This window comes from Pelophylax lessonae (assembly GCF_965119305.1).
Source record: "Pelophylax lessonae genome assembly, chromosome: 3".
NCBI lineage: Eukaryota > Metazoa > Chordata > Amphibia > Anura > Ranidae > Pelophylax > Pelophylax lessonae.
In genome coordinates this window covers 636,636,356-636,663,169 of record NC_138770.1, presented here as the reverse complement: position 1 = coordinate 636,663,169, position 26,814 = coordinate 636,636,356, and the positions used below count along the sequence as shown (strand labels likewise).

The window sequence follows — 26,814 nt, the reverse complement described above, 5'->3', positions numbered from 1 at the left end:
AGGGCCAATCTTCCATCCTGCTTTACAGTCGATAGCTTTAATGGCTTGGCTGTTGAAAGCCAGGTGCTAAAGGATAGGGGTTTGTCGGAATCAGTGATTCCTATGCTGTTAAAAGCTAGAAAATCTACCTCTAGGAAGATCTACCATACAGTATAGACAGAGGAAGGGGTTCACCTCAATGGCTCCACAGAGCTGGCAGATCACACTAGCATCTCTTACATCTACCAATCTCAACCAGGTATCGCCCAAGGGGATCACAGCTAATTTTACCAGGGCCTGACCATCTTTATATGTGGAGAAAGCAGGAGTTACGCCAGACAAGATTTGCCAGGTGGCAACCTGGTCGAACTTCAGTACCCTTACAAAATATTGCAGGATATATTTCCTGTCCAGCCAAGACGATTTTTTCAGTAGAAAGGCCCTTCAGGCTGTAGACCCCCCCCCCCCCCCCGTAGTATTACTTGCTAAATCCTCTCAGATGCTGCCCTGAAAGACGACTTGAGAAAAAAAGAGTTAGGTACCCGGTAACTCTTTTTCTAGGAAGTCTTCCAGGGCATTTAGGTGGAAGTTTTTTTGGAAGGGTAGTGTATATTTGCCTGTTGTTCCTCCGGTACTTGTATATTACGGAGGCACTGAGGTATGTGATGGCCTTTTAAAATGGCGGATGATGTGTTTCCTGTTTTAGGTGGGAGGAGACCTATCTCTCAGATGGTGCCCTGGAAGACTTCCTAGAAAAAGAGTTACCAGGTACCTAACTCAATGGTATGAATTGCTTCATCCTCTGGGAACTGGCTGCATACTTTCGCCACATGAGGCCGGGCATTGTCGTGCACCAGGAGGAACCAGGGACCCACTACACCAGCGTAGGGTCTGACAATGGGTCCAAGGATTTCATCCTGATATCTAATGGCAGTCAGGGGGTCATTGTCCAGCCTGTAGAGGTCTGTGCGTCCCTTCATGGAAATGCCTCCCCAGACCATCACTGACCCACCACCAAACCGGTCAAGCTGAATGATATTACAGGCAGCATAATGTTCTTCACGACTTCTCCAGACCCTTTCACGTCTGTCACGTGCTCAGGGTGAACCTGTTTTCATCTGTGAAAAGCACAAGACGCCAATGCTGGACCTGGCAATTTTGATGTTTAATGGCAAATGCCAATCGAGCTCCACTGTGCCGAGCAGTGAGCACAGGGCCCACTAGAGGACGTCGGACCCCCAGACCATCCTCATGAAGTCTGTTTCTGTTTGTTTGGTCAGAGACATTCACACCAGTGGCCTCCTGGAGGTCAATTTGTAGGGCTCTTGCAGTGCTCATCCTGTACCTCCTTGCACATAGGAGTAGATACTGGTCCTGCCGATTGGGTTAAGGACCTTCTACAGGCCTGTCCAGCTCTCCTAGAGTAACTGCCTGTCTCCTGGAATCTCCTCCATGCTCTTGAGACCTTTTGGCAATGGCATATGTTGATGTGCCATCCTGGAGGAGTTGGACTGCCTGTGCAACCTCTATATGGTCCAGGTATTGCTTCATGCTACTAGTAGTGACAATGTTACATGTTGTGGGCAGTGTACTTTGTCTAGTTGGTGTTATATAGGGTGAGCATCATAACACATGCAGAAGTAAGAAAATACATCGGGGTTTATTTACTAAAACTAGAAAGTGCAAAGTCTGGTGCAGCTGTGTATGGTAGCCAATCAGCTTCTAGCTTCAGCTCCTTCAATTAGGCTTTGAGATAAAAAACTGGAAGCTGATTGGTTTCTATGCAGTGCTGCACCAGATGTTGCACTTTTCAGTTTTAGTAAATCAACCCCATTGTGATAGAGGGCTGGGAAGGGTATGAAAGAAAAGGAAGAAGGATTAAGAATGGGGCAGATAGAAAGGAGGAGTGCAGTGTTATTAGGTAGAGGGGTAAGTTGGTGGGGTCTGATGAGGATCAGGGTCTGTCTAAGGCAGGCTCACTTACAGTATATATGCAACAGAGTATGGTCGAATCCTGATACTAGTTTGTTTCAGTGTGGATAGTTGACTAAAAGGCAGGAGAGGAAAGTCTGGAAATATCTTCTGTAAACTGTCACCTTGTCTCTTGTTTCAGGTGATGCCTCTCTTAGAAGACCTGCCTAGCAGTTCTGCAGGTACGGAGGAACTCTGCTGCTCTATGAGTGTTCTGGCTGAAATGTACTTTGCAGTTGACAACAAGAATCCACTAAAAAGGGTCTTGGCAAGGTAAAGCAGAATATTTGTTAATATACATTTAAAACAGGTCTGAGTTTGTCGGGCATTCCTCGGTTGTAGTGGCTGTACCGCGGTAGTAGTGGCGGTACAGATACAATGGTATCTGGTTCATATATGGGGTTCCTGAAGAATTTACTTTTCTATTCGGTTCCCAGCGTCATTCCCTGTCTTTGTTATGAAGGAGTCTCACTCTTGCTGCTCAGGGGTCTGTCTCCCTTGCTTCGCTTCATGGGGGCAAGGCAGAAAATTAAAATTATATTTCTTGTAGAATACCTGAAGAGATGCTGGAACATGGAGTACTGTGGTTGAAAGTTAACCTGCAATTGTTTCTTGTGATTTTCAGTGCATTAAACAGCATTCCTGATCCATGTAAAAATGATGTGATCGGTGCTTTGACTGCCTGCTTAAAGAAAGATATTGCAGTAGAAGATACAGAAGACTTTAGGAGAGTGGTGGACAATATAGCATCGTGTATGGAGAACAACCTTGGTAATGCACATTTTACAGTTCGGCATTAAACATCTACTCCTCTGTGGCCCAACTGCACATTAAAGTTAACCTGTGTCTAAGCAAACCCTATTAAAACTGTCACCTAGACCGGGACCCACAGGCTCCTGAATGTACCATAAAGAAACCCATAAGTCCAAATATAGCTGGTACCTCCAAAACTTTTCTTTTTTTTTTGAGGTATAAGCCCAATGGTTCCTGAAATGACTGGGTGCTCTGCTATGTACAGACTTCCTGGATCAGATGGGCTGAGTGTCTGACCCCACATCCTGTGCATGACTGTTGGGCAGTGAGGTTGCCCTTTATATTAATGGATGAAATTGCCAGAGCCTCAACTCGTGAAATCACATTTGTATTCTGAGCACCAAGTACTTGAACGAAAAAAAAAAGCAACTGATGTGTGAGCATGGTGGTCCATGTTAAATTATAGTGCTGAACTAGGTGTGTGTAATAGACTTATGGCTTGTTCTAGGTAATCTTCCTGCACAGTAGAAGATCTTTAATTTCTGGGGTGCTCAATTTTTTCAATACCGGTTTCAGATCCTGAGCTTAAGCCTGGACCTGCCCCCTTTTACAACCTGTGCCCCTGTGCCGCCCCCCTGGATTAGAGGCCTAGGTTGTGCATAGGACTTTGACTTTTTTTGAAGACCCTGCCCCTGTCATTAGGCTATCAGTTCCCCAGTGGACAGTAGAGGTTTTGATAATTGACGGTTTGATAGGAGGTGAAGCCAGAAGGGGGCAGGGCTTAATCTGGACTTGGAGAGATATCAAGGCTCTTTGTACAGTCTTCACCTAGGATGCCAGGGCCTCCAAAAGACACAAGGTTTGATTTGAATGGCTGACACAAATTCATTTTAACAGATTCTCGTTGCTCTTTTTTTTTCTTTTCTTTTTTTTCTTTTCTCTTCTCGTTTCTCTTTTTCACTTCTCTTTTTTTCGCTTTTCACTTCTCTTTTTTTTTTTTTGCATTTCTCTTCTTTCTTTTTTTCGCTTTTCTCTTCTCTTCTTTTTTTCCGCTTTTCTCTTCTCTTCTTTTTTCTCCTCTCTCTCTTTTTTCTCTTTTCTCTTTTTTTTTTTCCCTTCTCTTCTCCTTTTTTTTCCTTTTCATTTCTCTTCTTCTTTTTTCCTCCTTTTTTCTGTTCTTTCTTTTTCCCCCCTTTTTCTCCTTTTCTTCTCCTGTTAGATAATAAAAATGTTTGATTTAAAGAGTAACTCCACTCTTGTTGAGGAAAAAAACATCCCCTTCCCCACTGTGTGATCTATGTACATTGCAGGGATTTCCACAAGCTTTGTTTCAGATTCCTACCTTTTTGTTATTTTGAAGATATAGTTGTTTGTGTCCTTGTGCAGAGTGAATTTGTATGGGAGTGGTTTTATAATTGTCAATCAGCTGCTGCACCTGCAGGACTCTTATGAGGAAATTGGCAGGTTTTAGCGAGATTTCCTTTTTAGGTGCATCTCACCAAAAAATTACATTTTTAGGGGGCATTCTGTTCATCTGTGTACAGAAAGCCTCCAGGTAGCCATTGTGCATTACATTTTACAGAATATTACAGAGCAGCAGATTAAAAGGGTCATTTTTAATAACATTCAATTACAATATGACTTAAAGCGGAGTTCCAGCCTCAAAATTAACTTTGGCCCATCCACTTGCTCTAAATTACCTGAAAAAGAATTGGATAATCACTATTTTTTTTTTTTTTGATTCACTTACCTTGTTTTTAAAGAAAATATACTTACCTTCCTTCCACTTCCTCCCTCTGCGGCCGCGGCCCGCGCCATCACTTCCTGCTTTCATTGACTCCTGGGAGATGAGCGTCATCGCTTCCAGGAGTCAATGCGCCTGCACCGGCCCTGCTCGTCACTTCCGCTGCAGGCGTGTTATTCCCTGCTGAACAGCTTCTGAGCATGCCCGGAAGCTGTGCAGGGATGACGCGCCTGCACCGGAAGTGATGAGCAGGGCATTCTCAGACTCCGACGTCACCGAAAAGGATGCTCTGGCTTCAGCTGCCCACACCTGAGATGGCAGCGCTGGACAAGACATTTTCAAGGCAAGTATTTCTTCTAAAAGGTAAGTGAAACAGGGGACAGTTCAGAGGCTATTGTTGCTTAAATGCACTAGCCCTGATTGTCCCGAGGGTATTTTTATCAAAAACATTTTTTTGAGGCTGGAACTCCGCTTTAAGCCTCAGTTGTATACGCTATATTATTTTTTATTTTTTTTTTTCCCATGAAAGTGGAGTTACCCTTTAAAGTGTTACTAAACCTCGGACCCTGCATTCACTATATCTGGTCTCCCACATTAAACAGAAATGCAATTATATTAGTAAATATAAACTGCTAAATACCTTTTCTCATCAGCAGTATATAGCGGTCTTGTGACTTCTATCGGTGTCTGCTTAAAGTTTGTAGGAGGAGTTTTCATTCTCCCCTGACTGTCCTATGAGGCTGCATGACCCTTCTCTCATCAGCAGTCAGCAGTCTTGTGACTTCTGTCAGTGTCTGGTTAAAGTTTGTAGGAAGAGTTTCCATCTACTCTGACTGTCCTATGAGGCTGTAGTATCCCTGACCCTCTGTCTGGGAAGTGCAGGATGGCCCTGTGCTCATCACATGCACTCTCCCAAGGAAAAAAAATAACAACTACTCTTTAGCAATACACATCCAACTGAGCACGTGCGGAGTGCCTCCTAGGGCTCTGTTCTACCAACAGACAGATTGGGGGCAGTAAAAGAAAGGGAGAATCAGAGAAGACAGGATCAAACCCCTTTTTTAAACAATGCAGAGGATTAACCGCTTAGGTTCTATAATGAGTAGAACAAGCATGCTTTACTGCATATACGGACTGATTTTACTGTTGTGGGTTTAGTAACACTTTAACAGTGAATAATGAAAAACCTTCTCTGTTTTCTTGCAGGTAGCAGCTGTGCCATAAGCCTTTTACCACAAGGTAATTGTAACAAGACTTCATACCTCTCTACCACTTTATACATAATTCATTTGTGTTGTTTAGTTGTAACAGACTAGCAGATTTCAGTTTAGCTTTTTTCTCTGCAGTCAGGTATAGGAAATAGAAGAAACGACGAGGGCAACATTGTTAGATGCATGGTCCAAAACCAAAAACAAGTATTAGTTCAGGTCACCCTTCTTCATTTCACAATGGACACACATTCATTTTGCTTGAATTGTTAAATGATTGTTCCTTTAGCCAGCATCTATCCTTCAATTGTGCATTGTTTGGCCTTACTACTGTACCTTTGTATCATTTTCAAACACTTAATAAAGAAGTACTAAAAATAAATATTCACAATCAAAAAAAATATATAACAAAAATGTGAATAGTAAACAAGTGACAAAAGGGCATCAAACACTGAAAATTAATATACGAGTGATGTGAAAATGGTGTAAAACAATGAGGGACTACCAATCCCAGCATGTGAAATAATAAATATTTGTAAAAGTCCTTCAATACAAAAATAGTCCCAAAAAAATATATATATGAAAGTCCTTAGGTGAAAAAAAAAAGGGAAGTAGCGAATCACAGTTGAGAGGAACCACAAGTCCCAGCATTAGCAGAATGTCCAACAGAGCATCCACTGAAGAGCACCCGTGATCAAGGGAGATGTAAAATAGGCTGCTTACCAGACTCTATTGGTCATTTAATTTAATAGATAGACCACAACACGCTTATCGGTAAGGGCCAGTCACAAGGATCCCACAGGACACTCTTTGGAGTAGCAGATCCAGGGAGAGCTGGAGCAGGTATCATAAAGCCAATCCTCACATAGAAATGGGTAAGGCCCATAGGGAATAATCCAGAAAGGAGAAAATGCACATAGCGCGATACCATAAAAAAAAACGAATTTATTTAAAAATTGCACTTACTCAAACATGTAGGCAAGCAAGCAGAAAAAATGTATCCAATACACATAGATCAAAGTTGCGGCGTCCCGCGTTTATTGGGGAAGTCTCTGGCCGGCGTTGGGGGGCGTGGCTACGTCGTGTCTGGACCCACCGACTAGTTTAGTCATAGATTGATGTCTTCCAGGGTGTCAAAAACATATTAACAGTAAATTTTAGAAATCTAAAAAGCTGCCATTTGTCAGCACCCAACTAGAACTGAAGTACCCATTTAAAAAGATTTCTGTTAAAATATATATAGTGTATGTGAGTATTTTTTTTATCTACAATAACAGATTTTTAGCAGTTTGCTACTATATTAAATAAAACAAATCGTATTTCTCTGTCGCTCATTGACAGACGCCGATTCCATATCTTGATATCCATAGGGTTATACTGCCCCCTACAGGAGTAGGACACTAGGCAGAAAAAAAGTTCTGGCTACACCTATGGGCAGTCCCAGGGGGTATACCCTCTCTCTCCCTGCTATAGGATGTCAGTTATGTAACAAAGCAGTGTCAGAGAAATCATACCAACCCAACTCAGAATAGAGGGGCGGGTACTGCGTCTGTCAATGAGCTTAAGAGAAAATAATTTTACGGTAAGTCAAAAATCCAGTTTCTCTGTCGCTCATTGACAGATGCAGATTCCATATCTTGATATCCGTAGGGACGTCCCAAAGCAGTGCCATAAATGAGGGGTGGGATAACAGAAGAACCCAATCCAGAAGGCCAAAACAGAGCCAACCAGAAGAACAGAACCCCCGAGGTAGACCAAGGGTCCCCTCAAACAGCAGCCAGCAAAACCTTGCGGCCAAAGGAGGCATCCGCCGATGCCAGCACATCAACCTTATAAAACTTAGTAAAAGGTATGAACAGACGACCAGGTAGCCGTCTTGCAAACCTGAAGCACCGACGCCTGATGGTGGAAAGCCCAGGAAGCACTAAGAGCCCGAGTAGAGTGCCCGACTAGGCAGAAAAAAAACTGACACCCTATAGCAGGGAGAGAGAGGGTATACCCCCTGGGACTGCCCATAGGTGTAGCCAGAACTTTTTTTCTGCCTCGTGTCCTACTCCTGTAGGGGGCAGTAATACCCTACGGATATCAAGATATGGAATCTGCGTCTGTCAATGAGCTTAAGAGAAAAGGATTTTACGGTAAGTCAAAAACCCAGTTTCTCTTACGTCCTCCGACAGTCGCCGCCCACTCACAAGTCTTCTCCAATGGGTATTGACCTTTGCTCCGTAGGAGTAGCTAGGCAACAAGAATTGTTAATACAAAAGCTTTTAGCATAGACACACCCCTAGGGGCTGTCCCCTCAGTCAATACCTCCCTGCACCAGCATTCCCAACTCAGTTTGACTTTGCCTAGCTTAGGAGTAGCTGGCTTTCCTGTGCTGGGGCTCAGTCTCAGCCTTCTACCCTTTATTTGATTTTATTTCAAGTATTTTTCTCTTTTCCTTGCTAGCTGTTATTTTGTCAGCCTTAGCTTAGGGATCTTCTGATGAAGAATCATCATGCGGAGCTGGGTCTCGGACTGGCCGCCCTGGATCCCAGGGCTGAGAGCAAGAATGGATCCCCAGCCTGCCATCAAGCGTTCAGCTTAGGTTTTACCCTGGCACATTGAACGACCCATCCCTGTTCGCTGCAGGGATGCTGCCTGTGAGGTGGCTACCTCACTGGACGCCATGACTGCGGTCCACATGCGTCCTGGCTGCGGCACTCCCTGTCTGCCCTGATAGCGGTTTGTCGCTGGAGACGGCTCCCCACGCCATCTGGTACGGTAAGCACCTTCTGTGTGGGGACCTTCTGTATGGGTGTCAGTCTGTGGCTGTGTATTACCCCCCATGTCTGTGTAACTGCGGGCTCCCTGTCAGATCCCTGTGTGGCTGCTCTGCCTGTGGGGTGCGGGGGGGGGGGGGGGGCATCCTGCTCTGCTGTTTGTTATGCTCTGGGTGCAGTTTGTGTGCAGACATGTGTGTGTGCGGCGGTCGCTGCGGCAATCCGCCATTTTATTTGCCTGAATACTGTGACCGGCCCTGTCCCTATGCAGCGCCGTGTTTTGGCGCCATTCGCCGCCATTTTGGCGGGCTGTACTCATCCAGGCACATGGCGGCGCCATTTTATTGTAGCCTTCTCCCCCGGCCGAGCGGCCATTTTGCTGGAGCCTTCAATAGGCTATATCAGTCAGCCAGCATTGCATCACTTCCTCTTTCTCTGGGAACAGCGATCGGTGGCAGCAGTCTGGTGTGCTCTCTCCAGGTTTTTACCTTCTTGTCCTGTCATTCCTTGCTCAGTATTGTCTATCCCTGCGGGGTCTGTGCATACAGCAGTGTGCGGTGGGCTGCGCTCGCCGTGGTATTAAAGGGCCAGTACCTTTATACTTTTCTGTGCTGGGGCATGGATTCTCAGGATTGCAAGTTTCCCCCCGCCCTGGTGGGGGACCAGGGGGCTGCTGCACCCCCGAGCGGGCCGATCTGACCACTGTAGTGGCTTCCTTAGTGTCTCAGGTGCAGATGCTGCTGGCTGAACGATCCGCAAAAAGGGCCAGGTTATCCATTTCCTCTGATTCAGAGGGCGATGTGGCTGCTGTGGCTGGCATACCCTTGTCAGGGTCCCGCTCATCTTTGGACCTTGGGGGGGTCTGAGGGGGAGGCAGAGGTGGAGGGGGTTGTTTCTCCCCCTGGCTCGCCTGAAGAGCTTGCACTCATGAATGAGCTGATTGCTTCCATAAAGGACACCTTGCACCTGGAGGATGAGCCTACTCCTCCTACTAGGGTGTCTTCTTTTGGAACACAGAGGGCTCGCAAATCAGCGCAGGTTTTTCCCTGCCCTGCTGAATTTCACCATACGGTTAATGAACAGTGGCGCAATTTAAAGAAGCCCTTTACTGTGCCCAATAAGTTTAAGCTGCTTTATCCGTTTGCGCCTGCCACCGACGAGCGTTGGTGTGTGGCGCCTCCGGTGGATCACGCGGTAGCCGTCTTGAACAAAGCTACTGCGGTGCCTTCTGAGGATACCCCGGTTTTCTGGGACCCTACGGACAGGAGAATAGAGTCTCTTGCCCGTCATGCCTATATGGTGGCTGGTTCTATGCTGAAGCCTATTTTTGCTTCCATTATGGCGGCACAGGCTGTTGCTGATTGGACCAAGATGCTCAGGCGCACCTTGGCGGCTGATTCCGCTTCACCTACCACGTTGGCTATGGTGGACCAGATCCATCAGGGTGTCATGTACTTGTGCGATGCGGACTTGAATTTAGCTCCCTTGGCTGCACGCCTGTTCAGCGTGGCGATACTTAATCGTCGTCTGATTTGGCTGAAGAACTGGTCGGTCGACCAATCTTCTCGCAAGACGCTGGCGGATTTTCCCTACGCGGGGTCTCGCCTTTTTGGCGAGGCTTTGGATACCCTGATAAAAGGGGTTACGGGGGGCAAGAGTACTCTCCTGCCCCAGTCTTTCAAGCAGAAGTCTTTCCGTGGTAAGCGGAATTCCTCGTCTAGGCCCTCTCAGGGGTCCTTTCGTGCCTTTCGGTCGCAGTCCAAAGGCAAGCCATTCAAAGGCCAAGGCTCCCAGAAGAAGCCGTGGGCGGGGAAGCAGAAGTCCGGCCAGTCTGGTTCAACTTCCCATACCACTTCCACCTGAAGGGGCGCCCTCACCCGTTTCTGGGGTGGGGGTACGTCTGCGCGGTTTCCTACAACCTTGGCTGGCCCGCGTTCGGGACAGATGGGTTCAGGAAATCGTTTGATCTGGTTACAAGATCGAATTTCTCTCTCAGCCGGCGGGCAGATTTTTTTCCCTCAAATCTTCAGCTGTCTCCGGAGCGCTTGCAGGATTTGCACCTAGCGGTGCGGGACCTGCGGACCCAGGGGGTGGTGGTCCCGGTGCCTCATCGGGACAGATTTCAGGGGTTTTACTCCAATCTGTTCACTGTGCCCAGAAAGGAGGGCAAAGTGCGTCCGATTCTGGACTTGAAAGCTCTGAACCGCTTTGTGCGGGTTCGCAAGTTTCGCATGGAATCCCTGCGCTCAGTGGTGGCTGCCCTGAGTCTGGGGGAATTCATGGCCTCCATCGATCTGAAGGATGCGTACCTACACATCCCCATTTTCGAGGGTCACCAGAGGTACCTTCGATTCGCCATTGCGGAGGATCATTACCAATTCGTGGCGTTACCTTTCGGTCTCGCTTCGGCTCCGCGGGTTTTTACCAAAGTGCTGGCGCCGGTTCTGGCCCTGTTGCGAGCACAGGGCATTGCTGTCTTGGGGTATCTGGACGATATCCTGATAAGGTCAACCGCCAGTAAGAGCCTGGTGACCGACCTGTCCACCACGATGCGGACTCTGCAGGAGTTCGGTTGGACCATAAACATTCCGAAGTCGACTCTGTGTCCTTCGGTTCGCCTTCCCTACCTGGGAATGATTCTGGACTCTGTCCAAGCGAAGGTCTTCCTGCCGGAGGACAAGCTTCGGTCTCTTCAGGACGAGGTCAGGCCCCTTAGGGACAACCGGCTCTCGTCTCTCCGGAACATGCATGAGATGTCTAGGTTTAATGGTCTCGTCTTTCGAGGCGATCCCTTTTGCCCAGTTTCACACGCGGGGTCTCCAAGCGGAGATTCTTGCCGAGTGGGACGGGTGGCCGCAATCCCTGGATCTGCGGATCTCGTTGAGTCACGACACCAGAAGGGATCTTCTGTGGTGGCTCCAGTCCCCAGCGGTGTCAGGGGGCAAGTCTTTCCGTCCATTCTTATGGACGGTACTCACCACGGATGCCAGCCTGTCGGGCTGGGGTGGTGTTCTGTCCGCCTAGGGAACTTGGTTGGAGGAAGAGTCCTCCCTTCCGATCAACATTCTGGAATTGAGAGCGATAAAGCTTTGCCTTCTGAGGTGGACGGACCAGCTTCCGGGCTGTCCAGTTCGGGTTCAGACGGACAATGCCACCGCGGTGGCCTACCACAACCACCAAGGGGGCACCAGGAGTGCCCGAGCGGCTCGGGAAGTAGCCGACATTCTGTCTTGGGCCGAGACTCACGTCCCGGCGATAACGGCAGTTCACATTCCGGGGGTGGAGAACTGGCAGGCGGATTATCTGAGTTGCCAGACCCTGGACCAGAAGGAATGGTCCCTTCACCCGGATGTCTTCCAGATGTTGTGCGCTGATGTATGCCTTTCCACCGATTCAACTGCTGTCCAGGCTTCTTCGCAGGTTAGCCTCGGAACCGCACACGTTGATTCTGGTGGCGCCGGACTGGCCTCGCCGGTCTTGGTACGCAGACCTCGTAAATCTGGCGGTCGATGCTCCGTGGCGTCTGCCACTTCTAGAAGATCTCCTGTCTCAAGGACCGATATTCCATCCTGCTTTACAGTCGCTGGCTTTAACGGCCTGGCTGTTGAAAGCCAGGTCCTGAAGGATAGGGGTCTCTCCCCTGAGGTCATTCCCACTTTGATCAAGGCTAGAAAAGCCTCTTCAGGGAAGATTTACTACCGTACTTGGAAAGCGTATTTTGCCTGGTGTGAGTCCAGGGGGTATTCTCCTCGCTCATACTCGGTGTCGAGAGTGTTGGCTTTCCTTCAAACGGGCGTGGACCAGTGTTTGGCGTTGGCCACGATTAAGGGTCAGATTTCTGTGCTGGCCATTCTCTTTCAACGCCCTGTGGCGTCTAATTCATTGGTTAGCACCTTTGTTCAGGGGGTGCGACATTTGGCCCCTCCTAGGAGGGACCCTTTGCCTCCATGGGACTTGAACTTGGTTCTGTCCGTGTTGCAACAGGCTCCCTTTGAAGAGATCAGGGAGATCTCGTTGTCTCTGTTGTCCAAGAAGGTTGCCTTTTTGGTGGCAATCACTTCGGCTCGCAGGGTGTCGGAGCTGGTGGCTTTGTCCTGCAACTCTCCCTACCTGGTGGTCCTCAAGGATAAGGTGGTCCTGCGGCCTAACCCATCTTTTCTTCCGAAAAGGATCTCGGAATTTCACCTGAATGAAGACATTGTCTTGCCTTCGCTCTGCGCGAAGCCTAAGCATCCGAAGGAGGTTGCCTTACATTCCTTGGATGTTGTCCGGGCGATCAGGGTTTACCTGTCGTCCACTAAATCTTTTCGCAAGTCGGATTCCCTCTTTGTCCTTCCTGAGGGACCTCGGAAGGGCATGGCGGCGTCGGCTGCTACCATCGCCAAATGGATCAGACAGATCATTGAACAAGCCTATGCCTTGAAGGGGAAGGTTCCTCCCTTCCCTGTGAAGGCGCACTCTACCAGGTCCTTGAGTACGTCTTGGGCTTACCGTCATCAGGCTTCTGTGGCCCAGGTGTGTAAGGCGGCGACTTGGTCGTCCGTTCACACATTCTTAAAGTTCTATAAGGTGGATGTTCAGGCATCGGCTGATGCCTCCTTTGGCCGTAAAGTTCTCAGTGCGGCAGTTTCCTAGGGACCCTTGTTTTTGTGGGCCCTTGGTTGTTGGGGTGTTTTACCCCTGGGTTACTTTTCCTGGGTTGTGTTGTAAGGTTCCTTTCTCTGATGTGGGTACTGCGTTGCCTTTCTACGGTTGCGTCTCCCACCCCTCATGTCTACACTGCTTTGGGACATCCCATTGGTGAAGACTTGTGAGTGGGCGGCGACTGTCGGAGGACGTAAGAGAAAACTGAATTTTTGTAAAATCTTACCGTAAAATTCCTTTCTCTGAGTCCTCCGACAGTCGCCGCCCCCCGCTCCTCTTTTGGGGTTTTTGTGTACTCTTACTGCTATGCTACCAAACTGAGTTGGGAATGCTGGTGCAGGGAGGTATTGACTGAGGGGACAGCCCCTAGGGGTGTGTCTATGCTAAAAGCTTTTGTATTAACAATTCTTGTTGCCTAGCTACTCCTACGGAGCAAAGGTCAATACCCATTGGTGAAGACTTGTGAGTGGGTGGCGACTGTCGGAGGACTCAGAGAAAGGAATTTTACGGTAAGATTTTACAAAAATTCTGTGTTTTAGTTCCGGTTCACATATGTACGAGGACAGACATCGCATGTGATTCGGAGTGCACTGCTCTACAAATCACATCTGATGTCTGTGCGATGCAAATTCAGCCATACAGATTGTATGGCTGAATTCGTATCACATTCGGACACAACTCGCACAGGACCCTTTTTTGGGTCTGCACCAGAATCGGATCGCATGGTTGTTCACACCTATGCGATCCGACTCATGTCCAAACTGACAGTTAGCACTGGGATATACTAACTGATCTGGGGGTGTCGTTAACTTTGTATTGACACCCCCAGCGATTTGCATATGGCAGTGTGAACTGCCTGGGAGTTGAATGCGATGCGGGAACCTGCATTGGATTCGTAGGGTTCCTGCATCGCTTATATGTGATCCGGCACCAAAGGTCATATTTGTTTTACATTGAATTTCTATGTATGTTTCATGTGTATAAACTGATCTTTCATACAGGTTTATGTATTAAAATAAAGATTTTGCAAAGATATTTTTATTTCACAGTGCTTTCATGACAGTTTGTTTGCAGGGAAAGCTGTACTTTCCAATAAGAAGGCCCACCACTACCTTCTTCCTTATTATTTGCTTCAGTCTAACTGGAAGTACGCACATGGACCCTAGCATATAAGGAGGGTGGTGTCTCTTCTCTGTATATATCAGCTATGTGTGTTTTTATACATTGACTTGCTTTGTAGGCGATATAACCTAATGCGATAGTCAGTCTAGTCACAAAATAGTAGCAAATCCCTACAGAAAAGTTTCAGGAGCCAACTATAGCTGCCACACATGCTGGATGTCAGTGGTAAATACTAACTGGACAGTTTTTCATAACTTTTTTTATTTAGAAAAAAAAAAATATTACTTTTATTTCAGGACCTGGATCTAATTAATTATGTTCAACAAAATGCTATAAAATCGCCTTTAAAAAGAACCTGTCCTATACAAACTGACCCATGCATGGTCAAGCTGGTTTTCTTATGAAATTCTTCATAAGGAAGACATTACCCACTTAAGATTATATTGTTAATTGGTGCAACGCTACAAGATGAAATAATTAAATAAAATAAAGTCCATAAAATAGCTCTTATGCTTGAAAAGTGGGGTGAGGATGAGTGTCAGGGCTAGGGAGGGAGGGGGGGGGGGTGGGATGAGTGTCAGGGCTAGGGAGGGGGGGGGGTGGGATAAGTGTCAGGGCTGGGGGGGGGGGGTGGATGGGATGAGTGTCAGGGCTAGGGATGGATGGGATGAGTGTCAGGGCTAGGGATGGATTAAATAAGCAGCGGTGGTGGGGAATAGATTCAGTGACACTTACTTGGTGTCAGTGTGCACTCGGTTCCCCCTGCATTGCTGTCTCTCTCGGCTCCCTCTGCTCCACGTGTCTCCTGTGACATCCATCCTCATCCAGCATCACAACCAATCACAATTGCAGCTCCTCCCCCATCACTGTATTGTGTCAGCAGATTGGCTCTCAGACAGAGTGCCCCTTCATCAGCCTGCAGCTGCACGGACCTAGGGGAGACTGTGTGGGTGGTCCGCTGCGCTGTTCAAAAACGAAGGGATTTCCAGTCACTACTTACCAACCAGCCAAATTAACCTGTCTAACAGTATGCGTTAAAAACAGGGGTTTATTTGCACACATTTGCAAATACATGCATAAGCTGCAGGCCGCGCCAAGGCACCCTGATATCTGCAGTCCCTAACTCTACAATTTAAAGAGTCTCCACAATGGAAGCACATGCATTCTGATGAGATAGATGGAGGACAGGTGACTGGAGGGAGCTCACCCCTCCTTAAATGCGCAGGGTCACACAGAATGCCCCTTCATCAGCCTGCAGCTGCACGGACCCGGCGGAGACTGTGTGGGTGGTCCGCTGCGCTGTGCAGCAAGTGTCCCTGTTCCGTCTGCAGTATAACCTAACCAGAGAAGTCAGCGGGCCCCCCCACAGTGGTGGGACACCAGGGCCCGGTCGCAAGTGCGACTGCTGCACCCCTGGTAGTTCCGCCACTGGTATGAGCTGTCACTAGGAAGGTATGGACTCAGACCGCCTCTCTCCACTGCACTCTTTCTCCTCTGTACACTTAGATCATCTCCAATCCCCCCAAATAAAATGAAAAGGGACAGACCATAGTGTAATACCTTCAAAACTTGCACATTTATTGAATAGATAAAAGCCTTTTACTTGATATACAGCATAAAATCACAATACGATCGGTGTCCAGGCGCCGCTGTAACACTTCCTTGTTTGACCACAGGTGACGTCAAACTCTCCTTCCCTCCCTGTATTTGGGTGTTGCGCTGATATATTTTTCTTCATTATTAACCACTTAAGCCCCAGAGGATTTGGCTGCTCCAAGACCAGGCCCTATTTTGCGATTCGGCACTGGGTGACTGTAACGGACAATTGCGTGGTCGTGCGATGCTGTACCCAAACTAAATTGACGTCCTTTTTTTCCCACAAACAGAGCTTTCTTTTGGTGGTATTTGATCACCTGTGCGATTTTTATTTTTTGTGCTATAAACAAAAAAAGTGCAACGATTTTGAAAAAATAACCATCTTTTTCACATTTTTTTTATATGAAATTCTCAAAAAAAGTGTAAAAATCAAAATTTTTTTACATTTTAGGCCAATTTGTCTTCTGCTGCATATTTTTGGTAAAAAAAAAAATTGCAATAGGTGTATTTTGATTGGTTTGCGCAAAAGTTATTGCGTTTACTAACTATGGGAATGATTTATGTCATTTTCATTTGTTTTTTTTGTTTTTTTTAACTAGTAATGGCGGCGATCTGCGATTTTTTTTTTTTTTTTTTTTTTTGCGGGACTGCGACATTGCGGCGGACAGATTGGACCCTTGACTGACATTTTTGACACTTTCGGGGGTACCAGTGACATTACTACAGTAATCAGTGCTATAAATATGCACTGTTACTGTAAAAATGACACTGGCAGGGAAGGGGATAACTTTATTGGTGATCAAGGGGTTAAATGTGTCCCTAGGGGCGTGATTCTAACTGTCAAGGGGCAAGGCTTGTTAGATCATCACAGAGACATACGATCCTACATAGCAGGATCGCATAGCCTCAGTGATGTTCTAAGGGAGAATGACGGATGGATGTGTTTACATCAGCCATCTGTCTTTCTCCCTCTCCTGCGGGAGATCGCGAGTGGCCGGCGAACATCGGAGCCACTGGTCACACGCGCGGGGATGTCAGTGAACGATGCTCGTTGGCGAGTGACGTGCCCATATGTCACTTTGCCCAGGAGAGGCTGACTGCCGCAGTATATAGTCGTGCGGCAGTCGGCAAGTGGTTAAAACTAGCAGCCTTCTTATGTTCAACCGACCGTGGCCAAAAGGTTTGAGCATGACTCCAATATAAATTTTTCACAAAGTCTGCTGCTTCATTGTTTTTAGATCTTTTTGTCAGAAGTTACTATGAAGTATAATTACAAGCATTTCATAAGTGCCAAAGACTTTTATTGACAATTACATTAAGACTCGGTTCACATTTGTGCGATGCGGGAACGCTGCGAATATGCAGTGTGATCCCGCATCGCATCCGCACATCTGGCAGTTCACACTGCCATGTGCGATACGCAGGGGGTGTCAATTAAATGTTAACGACACCCCCAGTTTGATCGCATATCGCAGTGCGATCTGCAAGTACGCACAGAATCGGATCGCACAAGTGTGAACCACTGTGCGATCCGATTCTGAGGCGGCTCAAAAAATGCCTCATGTGCGTGTTTGCTGCGGATGCGCTGCAAATTCAGCCTTACAAAGTGTATGGCTGAACTCGCATTCGCACAGGAGATCGCATGTAATGAAGGAGCAGTGCGCTCCGAATTACATGTGATCAGCGCATCCGCAATAATGTGAACCGGCAATAAGTTTATGCAAAAAGTCAATATTTGCAGTGTTGACCCTTCTTTTTCAAGACCTCTGCAATTCGCCATGGCGTGCTGTTAATCAACTTCTGGGCCAATCCCTAAATGATGGCAGCCCATTCTTGCATATTCAATGGTTGGAGTTTCAGAATTTGAGGGATATTTTTCAGTTCTCCCGCCTCTTGATTGACCACAAGTTCTCAATGAGATTAAGTTCTGGGGATTTACCTGGTCATGGACCCAAAATTTCGATGTTTTGTTCCCCAAGGCATGTAGTTATCACTTTTGCTTTCACTGGAACTGGAACTATGTGATGCTGGATGAGAAAGCAGGAGCTTAGCTGAAACACAAGCCAAGGGGTCGTCAACAGCCGGGCTTTGTGGGTTTAGGAACGTGAGACAAGATCTGAGTCAGGATACAAGCCGGAGTCGGTACACAGTCGGGCAGCGAGGTGCAACAGCATGAGACCGGAGCAGGGTCAAAGCACAGGCCTAGGTCACAGGTAGGCAGGTGGGAATCCAGAGGAGAGCCAAGGTCAAGGCAGATCAAACACAGGTAGGCAGGAAGCAGATCAGGGCACAGGTAAAACAGGAACAAGCTGAAAGACCACTCAGCAATGTGCTTCTGTCATTGCTCAGCTTAACTAGGCCATTTCTACCAGTGCGTGCACACGTTCGTACATATGTACATTTCTTCATGTGCCTGCGCATGCACGCCAATGCCTGTTTGGTTCCAACTGAACTTTTCTTACACCCATATCATTTTTAAAAATGAAAAGCATTTGATCACACCGATCTTGGTGTAATCAAATGCTTTTAAGGACAGAGGAGGGATCTAGGGTCTCTTAGAATCCCAGGTCCCTCTATAAAGAGTACCTGTCACTGCCTATTGCTGTCACAGGAGATATTTATATTCCCTGTGATAACCAAAAAAGTGATAACAATGTGTTTGTTTGTTTTTTAAAGCAACAGTGTAAAAAATACTGTGACATAAAAAAATTTCAGCACCCATCAAATTATTCTCTAGGGCCTTTGCTTTAAAAAAAATATATATATAATGTTTGGGGGATCTAAGTAATTTTCTAGCAAAAACTGCAGATTTTTACATGTAAACAAAAGTGTCAGAAAAAGGCCTTGTCTTAAAGTGGATATAGTATGGTATAGGTACCTCACAGTGCACACTTTTAAACAGCATAATGTGTATATACTATGAATTTAATTTGTATATGACAGGATTTTACATGGTCTTCTCTGATGATATATAAAAGTGATTTGTGTAAAAAGTGCTTTTTTTTTTTTTTTAGAATAGGAATGCCCTGTTCTTTCTGGAGGTGTTCCACCTTGTGGTCGTTTTAGTAAATGCAAGTTAGTTAACTTGCTTTGAAGTATTATCTGTGCAGAATTACATTGTGCAGATAAGACACATCTATGCAGGAACATCTTTCAGTTCTCAGTTGAAGGCCATGAATGTTTTGTTTTTTTTCTACAGCCCTTCAGTTCCTGGTAAAAGTTTTACATTCATTTCAAAGTCAAAACAAGTGAGTACAAAAGATATTTTACTTGCTAATAAATACAAGACATTATCAAGAGCAAAAACAAATTGTAACCCCCTTTCCCTGTAATATGTGTTCTGTTTTTCTGTATTATTAAATGCCAAGTGTGTGTTTTCCTCCAGGATGATCTGTTGATGTGCTTTTGCTAAAGTTCACTAAGAAGTAATGTAGTCAAAATGTATACCTATTTAATAACAAAGGTCAGTAAGTGGTAACCAGTCAGAAGCCATAAATGGTTGTCATTCAAAGTACAGCTGTCTAAGGTCTATTAGAGATCCAAACTACATTCTTGAGAGTCCAAAATCTTTAATTATTCAACTGGTGGTGCACTTTGGGGGCCACAGACTTCCCAGTATTATTATTATTATGCCCAAGCAACATTTGTGTGAAGGCTTCCTTGAGTGTCTTTTTCCATGTGCTCTACGTCTGATCTCTGTGTACTGACTTTGTCTTTTTCACCTGACCATCCCTGTCTGCCTGTTGCCCCGACCTTTTGGCTTGTCCTTCAGACCATTTCCATCTGCTTGTTGCCCCAACCTTTTGGCTTGTTCTCCTCACTATCCCTTGTGGCCCTGTACTGCTGCTTCCTCTCCATTCATCAGAGCCAGTCGTAAGTTTGAGCTGGGAGACCCTGGACGCCGTGATCTGGAGTCAGCTGCAGCACAAGTCCATCCTCACCATCAGAGGCTCTGGTGAAAATCTGCTGGCTCTTAGAATCTGCGCCCTAGGGAATCTTATGCTCTAGCTCACTGTCCAGGACCATGGCTGTGACCCAGTGTAACTGCTTCTCTGAGCCATTGACCCTCAGCAGTCAGCCGTTGGGTTTGAAACCTCAGTGGAGCACTCCCTGTCACTTGGTCCTGCAGGTGACGCTGACACTTCTTCTCTTTTCTTGCGGTTACCAGTTGATTAAAGATTTTGAACGATTACTATTTTGGTTTGGCAGTTGACATGTGGATTTCCTACTTCGGGTAAACCCCTCCTTCAAGGAGCCCCTGTCATGTGGTGAGCTGCCGAACCCAAGCCATCAGGCTTAGGTTTAGTGAGTTAACATACCTGTATTCAAGGATGTCCCACATTGTGCGGGAAGCTGGATCCTGAAGAAACCATCACTGCAGAGATGCCCTGTCCTCTTCCTGTCTCTAAACTTTGACATGCAGGGCGTTATTAACTTTGAACTTTGGGCTGAACTGCTGTGAAAAAGCTCCTGATAGGGATCCACCCCCTCCTCCCTATTCCTCCATTGAAAAAAAAAGTTATTTTATCTTTTTCACAAATCCTGTTAGGGGCAGTGAAAGCAAGCTGAGTCCGAGTCACAGGATTCTTATCCCTATTCACAGATCATGTTACATGCAGAAAAAGCCATTAAATAACTTTTGTTACCGGAAGAGGAGAGAGGAGGGGGCAAGTCCAGCTCAGCCTGGAACTTCCAGCTATAAACCCACTGTGTGCCGTAAGTTCAGCCACAGGAGGAGGATGGGGTAGCCTTGGAGTGAAGATTTCTCCAGGAGTCAGTTGCCGGTATGATGTGGGACATGCTTTATTAAACGTTAGTTAGCACAATAACATTTTACAGCAAAAAAATAATAAAAATAGCTAAACTTCAGATTTAATACAACATTTTATTAGAAAAAAAAATGTAATAGAGCAAAGCATGCTCCTTTTTGTTTGAGAATGTTGCCTGGATCTGGTAGAGAAATTTTAGCATACGGCAGTTATTCCTCATTGGTTCTTGTAAGGGAACTTCAACCCACACTGTACTTGTCAGTATACGGCTTCCTCCCAGTCATGAACATAGATATCAGATTTTCCCAGCCGCCCTCATACAAAGCTAGCCGACAACTTGGCTTGTACTGGAATCTCTTTTTATTGAACAGTCACACAGAATTTATATACAGCATGGACCTCCCCCTCCTGATCAGATTACCACACACAGGTCAGGGGTTGCCTGATTACATTATCCTATGCAGATGAAATTGTATACAGAAAAAGAATTTACCTGAACTAATTATCTAGCCATCTGGACAGAAACCATGTGAGGTCATTAACATTTAACAATGGAACACAGACTTAACACAATCCACATCCCAGCTCAATCGACAGACAATAGTGAGAGCCTGCCAGTGACAGTCTGTCCGTCTCCTACATTGAAGTACATGGAATACACATCTAAAGCATTGCTTTGGTTATTTAGGAGTCACAGACTTAATGGCAAAAGGCTATAAACCTCAAAGTGTAAAGTGGGATCAAATCTTCATATTTCTTGAGAGATATTGTTGATAAATATTACTCTCCCATTTGAAGTTATCCAAACCATATTCTCAGTGTCCATTAAAAGTATCTGTCTTTTACTCCCAGTGAAATAATAAATATAACTTTGACAATAGCATGTTGTTATGTATAGGGGAAGAGAAGGATATATAACCGCCATTTCCACAAGCTGATATTATGACAGTAACAATACACATGACCTTCTAGTGTTTATTCTGCTGATTTCCTAACTATTCACACCTGAAAACCTGTAACACAATATTGTAATTTTTTAAAATCTTATCAGACTCATTTCTCTTTGAAGTCACTGCAATAAATAAAGATCTCAAAAGTTCCATCCCTCATGTCTGTCTCATCTCAGGAAGGTGCTGGGTGATGGGCTTGCTCAGACGCAACTCATGCATGATCTGTTAACAGCAATCAAGTTGGCTATGGTTCTACTACAGAAGTCCCCTGAGCCTGTCCAGGAGCCTCTGGGATTGGACTCTCATCCTCTATTATGGAAAGAGATGTGTGACCTGCTATGCTGCTTCACTAACCTATTACTGGATGGTAAGTCTGCATTGACCTTGTACTTCACCTGTCTACCCAATCTGTTTTTGACTTCTTGGTTATTAAAAGGTGAATGTGTCATGTCCTACATATTATAGATTCTCAGGTCATCGCGGTATCTGTTCTCTTCCCTACGTTATATTTTTTTTCACTTAAAGAGAAACTTCAGGTTTTCATCCACAAAACAGATGCATTGTGCATGTAAAAGAATCACAACCCTGTTGTCCGTTTGTGTGTAACTTACCTCTTTAGCTGCATACAGCAGGTTTCTGTGTCTGTGATGCCACTCCTCCTCCTTCTGGTTGAATTTCAAAGTTCTCTGACTTGCTGTTTCCTTCCTTTTCAAGTCCCATGATCCTTTGAGCCTCTGTAGCTTCAGGGCAGGCTATGGGAGACACTTGTACTAGCTCTGGAAGTTCTGTGAGTGGGTCCTAGGATTACTGTGGGTGTTTCTGGGCCTTCATGTGGGTGGTGAAAGGTGTATGTGTCATACCTCCTCCTGTGTCATTACTGTTTTGCAGCATGCCAAAGAATAATGGCTTAATGCAAGACTACAGAAGAAGGGCTATAGAAGGTTGTTATGAAGATGTTTTCTTCATATGTAAATTAATCACTTTACGTAGAAAACCTAAATCGGGCGCATCAGCCGCACACTTTAGAAAAAGTCCATAATAGTCTATGCATGATTAAAAAGTCCAACATGTAGGGCAGCCATCAAATGAACCAATAATCCAAAGGTTCCAACAAAGCTGGAAATAAAAAGTGCCCACCTACCATTTGTAATCTTGAACCGATGTGAGTGTTTTTATTACATCTCAATAAATGTACTAAACTTTACGTAGAGGGCAGGATCTGAGGGGTGGGACTTTCCCACTTCACACTGATCGGCATATTTAACTAGGCATCACTGAATTCTAATAGTGATCCATTCCATTCTGCCCAGCAGCAGCACAGCTAGCTTTCAGAACAGCCTGTGTATGAAGATGTTTCCTCCTTTAATAATGCTGTGATCTGTGAGGAAGCACTTGGGAGGTTTGGACTCTTTCTGTAGGTGTGACTAGGCGGAATTAAATGCTAATTAGGATATATTCAATCTCACTCACCATCAGAGCTGTGAAAGAAATTACATCATTTGCAGAGTCTGAAAGACTACAGATGGGACATAGTCTATCATCAGGATATACAGTGTCACATGATACATAGCCACAGCTAAACCCAGAATATCAGGGGATCTGCAGACAACAGAGTAACATGGTACAGAGGTATGCTCTATGCTGCGATTGATTATTCTCTTCAGTTCTATTTAAAAGCAAGTTGGAATTAAGCTTTAGGTTTTAAACTAAATTCATCCAGCTGAAAAGAGAGAGACCACTTATAATGGTGGTATGAGGTGTGCATGTCTGGAAAAATAACACACAGAGATCTCCCCATTGGAATACCTTAGAGACATAGAAAACTGTTTGTTAAAAGGTATTTGTGACCTCCTGGCTTCAGTGAATAAACAAAATAAATCTGGCGCACAGAGCATGTATGCCCACATTAGAGCAAGTCTCGTAACCAATGGCTATAACTATAAGCAGGCAAGCTCAGTCTATAAGTCCATCAATCATGAACAGAGTAACTATTAGCTGCAGCCTTCCTTTAAAATTAGAATGAGAAAAGCGAAAGGGGGGGGGGGGGGGCGCTCCAACTGAATGTAGTATTAACAGACTTTATCACAGAATTAAAAACGCTCACAAAGTGTAGATAATAAACGTGCTCATCAGAGGTCCCGCCATCCTGCAGGCTCCGCCAGTATAGTCCACGTTGCTGGAAGGAGATGGATGGAGGCACAAACGTCACTCTGAGTCCAGGAAGTCTCTGGCCAGTAGTAGGAGCTGTGAGCTCCGAGCGTGTAGCCTGCATTCCTCAGTTCCAGCCCCAACTTGCATCCCTTCCGGTGACGTCATTTCCGCCCATGCGTTCCATGCTGGTGAGCTTGAGACTTCCTGGGCTCACAGTGGCGTTTGTGCCTCCATCCATCTTCTTCCAGCAATGTGGACTATACTGGCGGAGCCTGCAGGATGGCGGGACCTCTCAGGGCTGAGTACTTATGGTGAGCAAATACAAAGTATTGTGTACATGTATATATTATTTTATGAAGCATTCTTTATTTCAGATGACATTTTGCAAAATGTTCAGAGCACTTCAGGGATGGCTGTCATCCTTTGCCTGAAGACCATGGTTCGGAACAGTGAAAAACTTGCCAAAGTTGTGAGTATCAGCATTAAAGTTCAACTTCACTTTAGTGTATCTGTCCTATACAACCCCCCTCTACCTCGGTGTAACTCACAGAGAATAACACTTACCTTCTGCCCCACTATAGAGAGTTTTATAGTGTGGCCATTCCTGGGCTTGCACATGCTTTGCTGGCAATGTTTATTGCTCTTGTCAGTGATTTCTTTGGCTGGTCCTTACTCAGGGAGTTCACAACCATTCATAGGAGTATGGACCTTCCATAGACATAAATGAGGCCACATGGCATATGCCTGTTTAGCTATATTTGTGTAATAAAAAAAAAAAAATGGTCACAAACCTGAGCAATTCAGACAGAGCATATGATAAAGCAGATGTTAGTTACATCAATACAATTCATCAGTATGATCAAAAGTGCCAGAAATATAGGTCATTTAAAGATCAACATTCCCTGTAGAAGGAAACCTTACCTCTTAAGGCTTGGTCTAGGTTTTGGACCAGGTTTCATATTCTACATATATTTAAAGTGTAACTTGAAGTATGGTCACATACTTTAATTCCACAAACCTCCTCTCCCTTATCCGAATCAAGGAGTGCTTCTTCTGGATGAAAGTTATTTTTTTTTTTCATTCAGCGGAGCCATGCACAGCCGCATAGCCATTTACTGAGATCACTCCCAGTCCCATCTGCCGCTACAGTAGAAGCAGCAAAACTGAAAAGGAGTAGACTCACACTTGGACAGGGGAATTAGTGAGGGACTCTAATTATGCATCCGTCATTCCACCTCATAAGAGAGTGGCATACCAACAAATATACTGCAATGCATAAGAAAAAAAGGTGGGTTTAGCACCCAGTAAAAGTTGGTATAAAGGGACCCCAGACGATAATGCAGTATCAAAAATTATCAAATTTAATTGGACTCTGTACAAAATAACTTCATAATGAAAACTAAAGCCCTCCACCTATCACCGCAATAACAACGTTCTCATAAAATTAGCACACATTGGGGCCCTTTTATAACACGCAAGACAGATGAAGCGTATCTTCTCTTTTATCCATGGTGAGACAACAGTCTTGTAGAGAGCTCAGCAGAGCAATGTCAATCTTCAGTGCAAGCATTTAGCTTATTGTTGTGTCCCTTCATGATAGTGACATCCTCATATAAAGCACAGTTGGGAGCAGGGGGATTTCCCAATTAATCACAATGTCAACATGGGAAGCTAAGTAGTCTAATGGATTTGGGGGTCCCCCCATATGGGATGTGGGTAACAACACGCTAGCAGTATATCCAGGAGTAGCGTTTCAAGGAACTTTTATGTGAATATTCACAGTAGGATCAGCAGAAATGGTGGCAGCCTCTGCAGGAGATCCAAGTGTTCAATAACTAGCCGGACTTCGAGGTAATAACAGGACTGCTGCAGGAGAACAAAGTGTTCATTAGCTAGCCAGACTTAAAGGTAAGCACAGGGCTGCTGGGGAGAATCTCCCAAAGTGTGTGCAGCCGTTTATGGGACAGTGCTGATACAGAGAAGACTGGGAGTCCGTGACAATTGCGATAATCAGCTGGTAAATGAAATGGAAGATTTCAGACAGACGTACAGTTTGTCATTCAACCATTGGCATTAAGGGATCGTAGTAGCCTGTGAGCAGGAGCCTCCAGCTGGGAGCGTTGACAGTCTCTTACCAGTCAAGCACCACTGTGAAGCCGAGAGTCCTCTACTGCAGTAATGTACATTGATCCATGCCACTGACACACGTGTGGAGCTTTGAATCCAGTCCTGACTGTCGGCTGCTTCATCGGCCATGGGTGGTGCATCCCTCTTCTGAAGAAGCTTGCCAAATTGTGGTTGGGTGAAGCATGTTAACCAAGGGTTGCATAGCCCACGAAGCAAACTTACTACATTGGAAAGGGTAAAGGGACCAACAAACTCTAGGAACCAACACAGCCGACAGTCAGGACTGTATTTAAGGCTGCACACGTGTGTCAGTGGCATGGATCAATGTTGATTACTGCACTAGAGGCTTCACAGCGGTGCTTGACTGGTAAGAGACTATCAGCGCTCACAGCTGGAGACTCCTGCTCACAGGCTACTACATCATAGTGAAGTTATTTTGTACTGACTTCAATTTAAATTTGATACTTTTTGATACTGCATTATTGTCTGAGGTCGCCTCATACCAACTTTCTCTGGGTCCTACACCCACCTTTTTTCTTTTGCATTACAGTAGAAGGACTGTGCACAGCCTAACCGGTGATCTCTCTTCCTTCACCCTTTGTAGACCATCTGCACTTCTCCAGCCCAGCTCTGTACCTCCATATGGAGGCTGGGATAAACATTGATGGAGCCCTTGCATTGCACCTGTCATTCACTAATCATGGGTGCAACGCTCTTCAGGCTTCAGTGCAAAAAGTGGTCAATGTCATAAAGTCATTGTTGCAGTATTTTCTACTTTTGTTTTTTTTTGCAAATGGTGGACTTAGCCTTTAAGCCTCAATATTGTTAATACTGCCCATCACATTCATTAAAGGGCTAATATGGAGGCACAGAAAGTATAAGGTGACGTGGAAAAGCTCTGCAATTATTTATGAATTAGCCATGTTTGTTGCAGGCATTGTATTCCAGGCATTGTATTCCATAAGTACAGCGACAGCATTAGGGTTCCTTCATGAAATCAAACAAATCGCTCCAATTTCATTGGGTGCAATAATTGGA

At 45.5% G+C, this 26,814-nt stretch overlaps 1 protein-coding gene across 2 annotated transcripts in view; it reads left to right on the top strand.

Moving 5' to 3' along the window:
- The window catches only part of THADA (THADA armadillo repeat containing), a 1,178,628-nt gene that overhangs the window by 12,413 nt on the left and 1,139,401 nt on the right, over positions 1-26,814 (top strand). For both annotated transcript variants that reach the window (XM_082249837.1, XM_082249838.1), the window contains exons 4-9: positions 2,093-2,223; positions 2,576-2,721; positions 5,654-5,686; positions 18,979-19,027; positions 21,675-21,865; positions 24,024-24,118. In XM_082249837.1, coding sequence (XP_082105963.1) covers positions 2,093-2,223; positions 2,576-2,721; positions 5,654-5,686; positions 18,979-19,027; positions 21,675-21,865; positions 24,024-24,118 — 645 coding nt within the window. The remainder of the gene's footprint in view (positions 1-2,092; positions 2,224-2,575; positions 2,722-5,653; positions 5,687-18,978; positions 19,028-21,674; positions 21,866-24,023; positions 24,119-26,814) is intronic.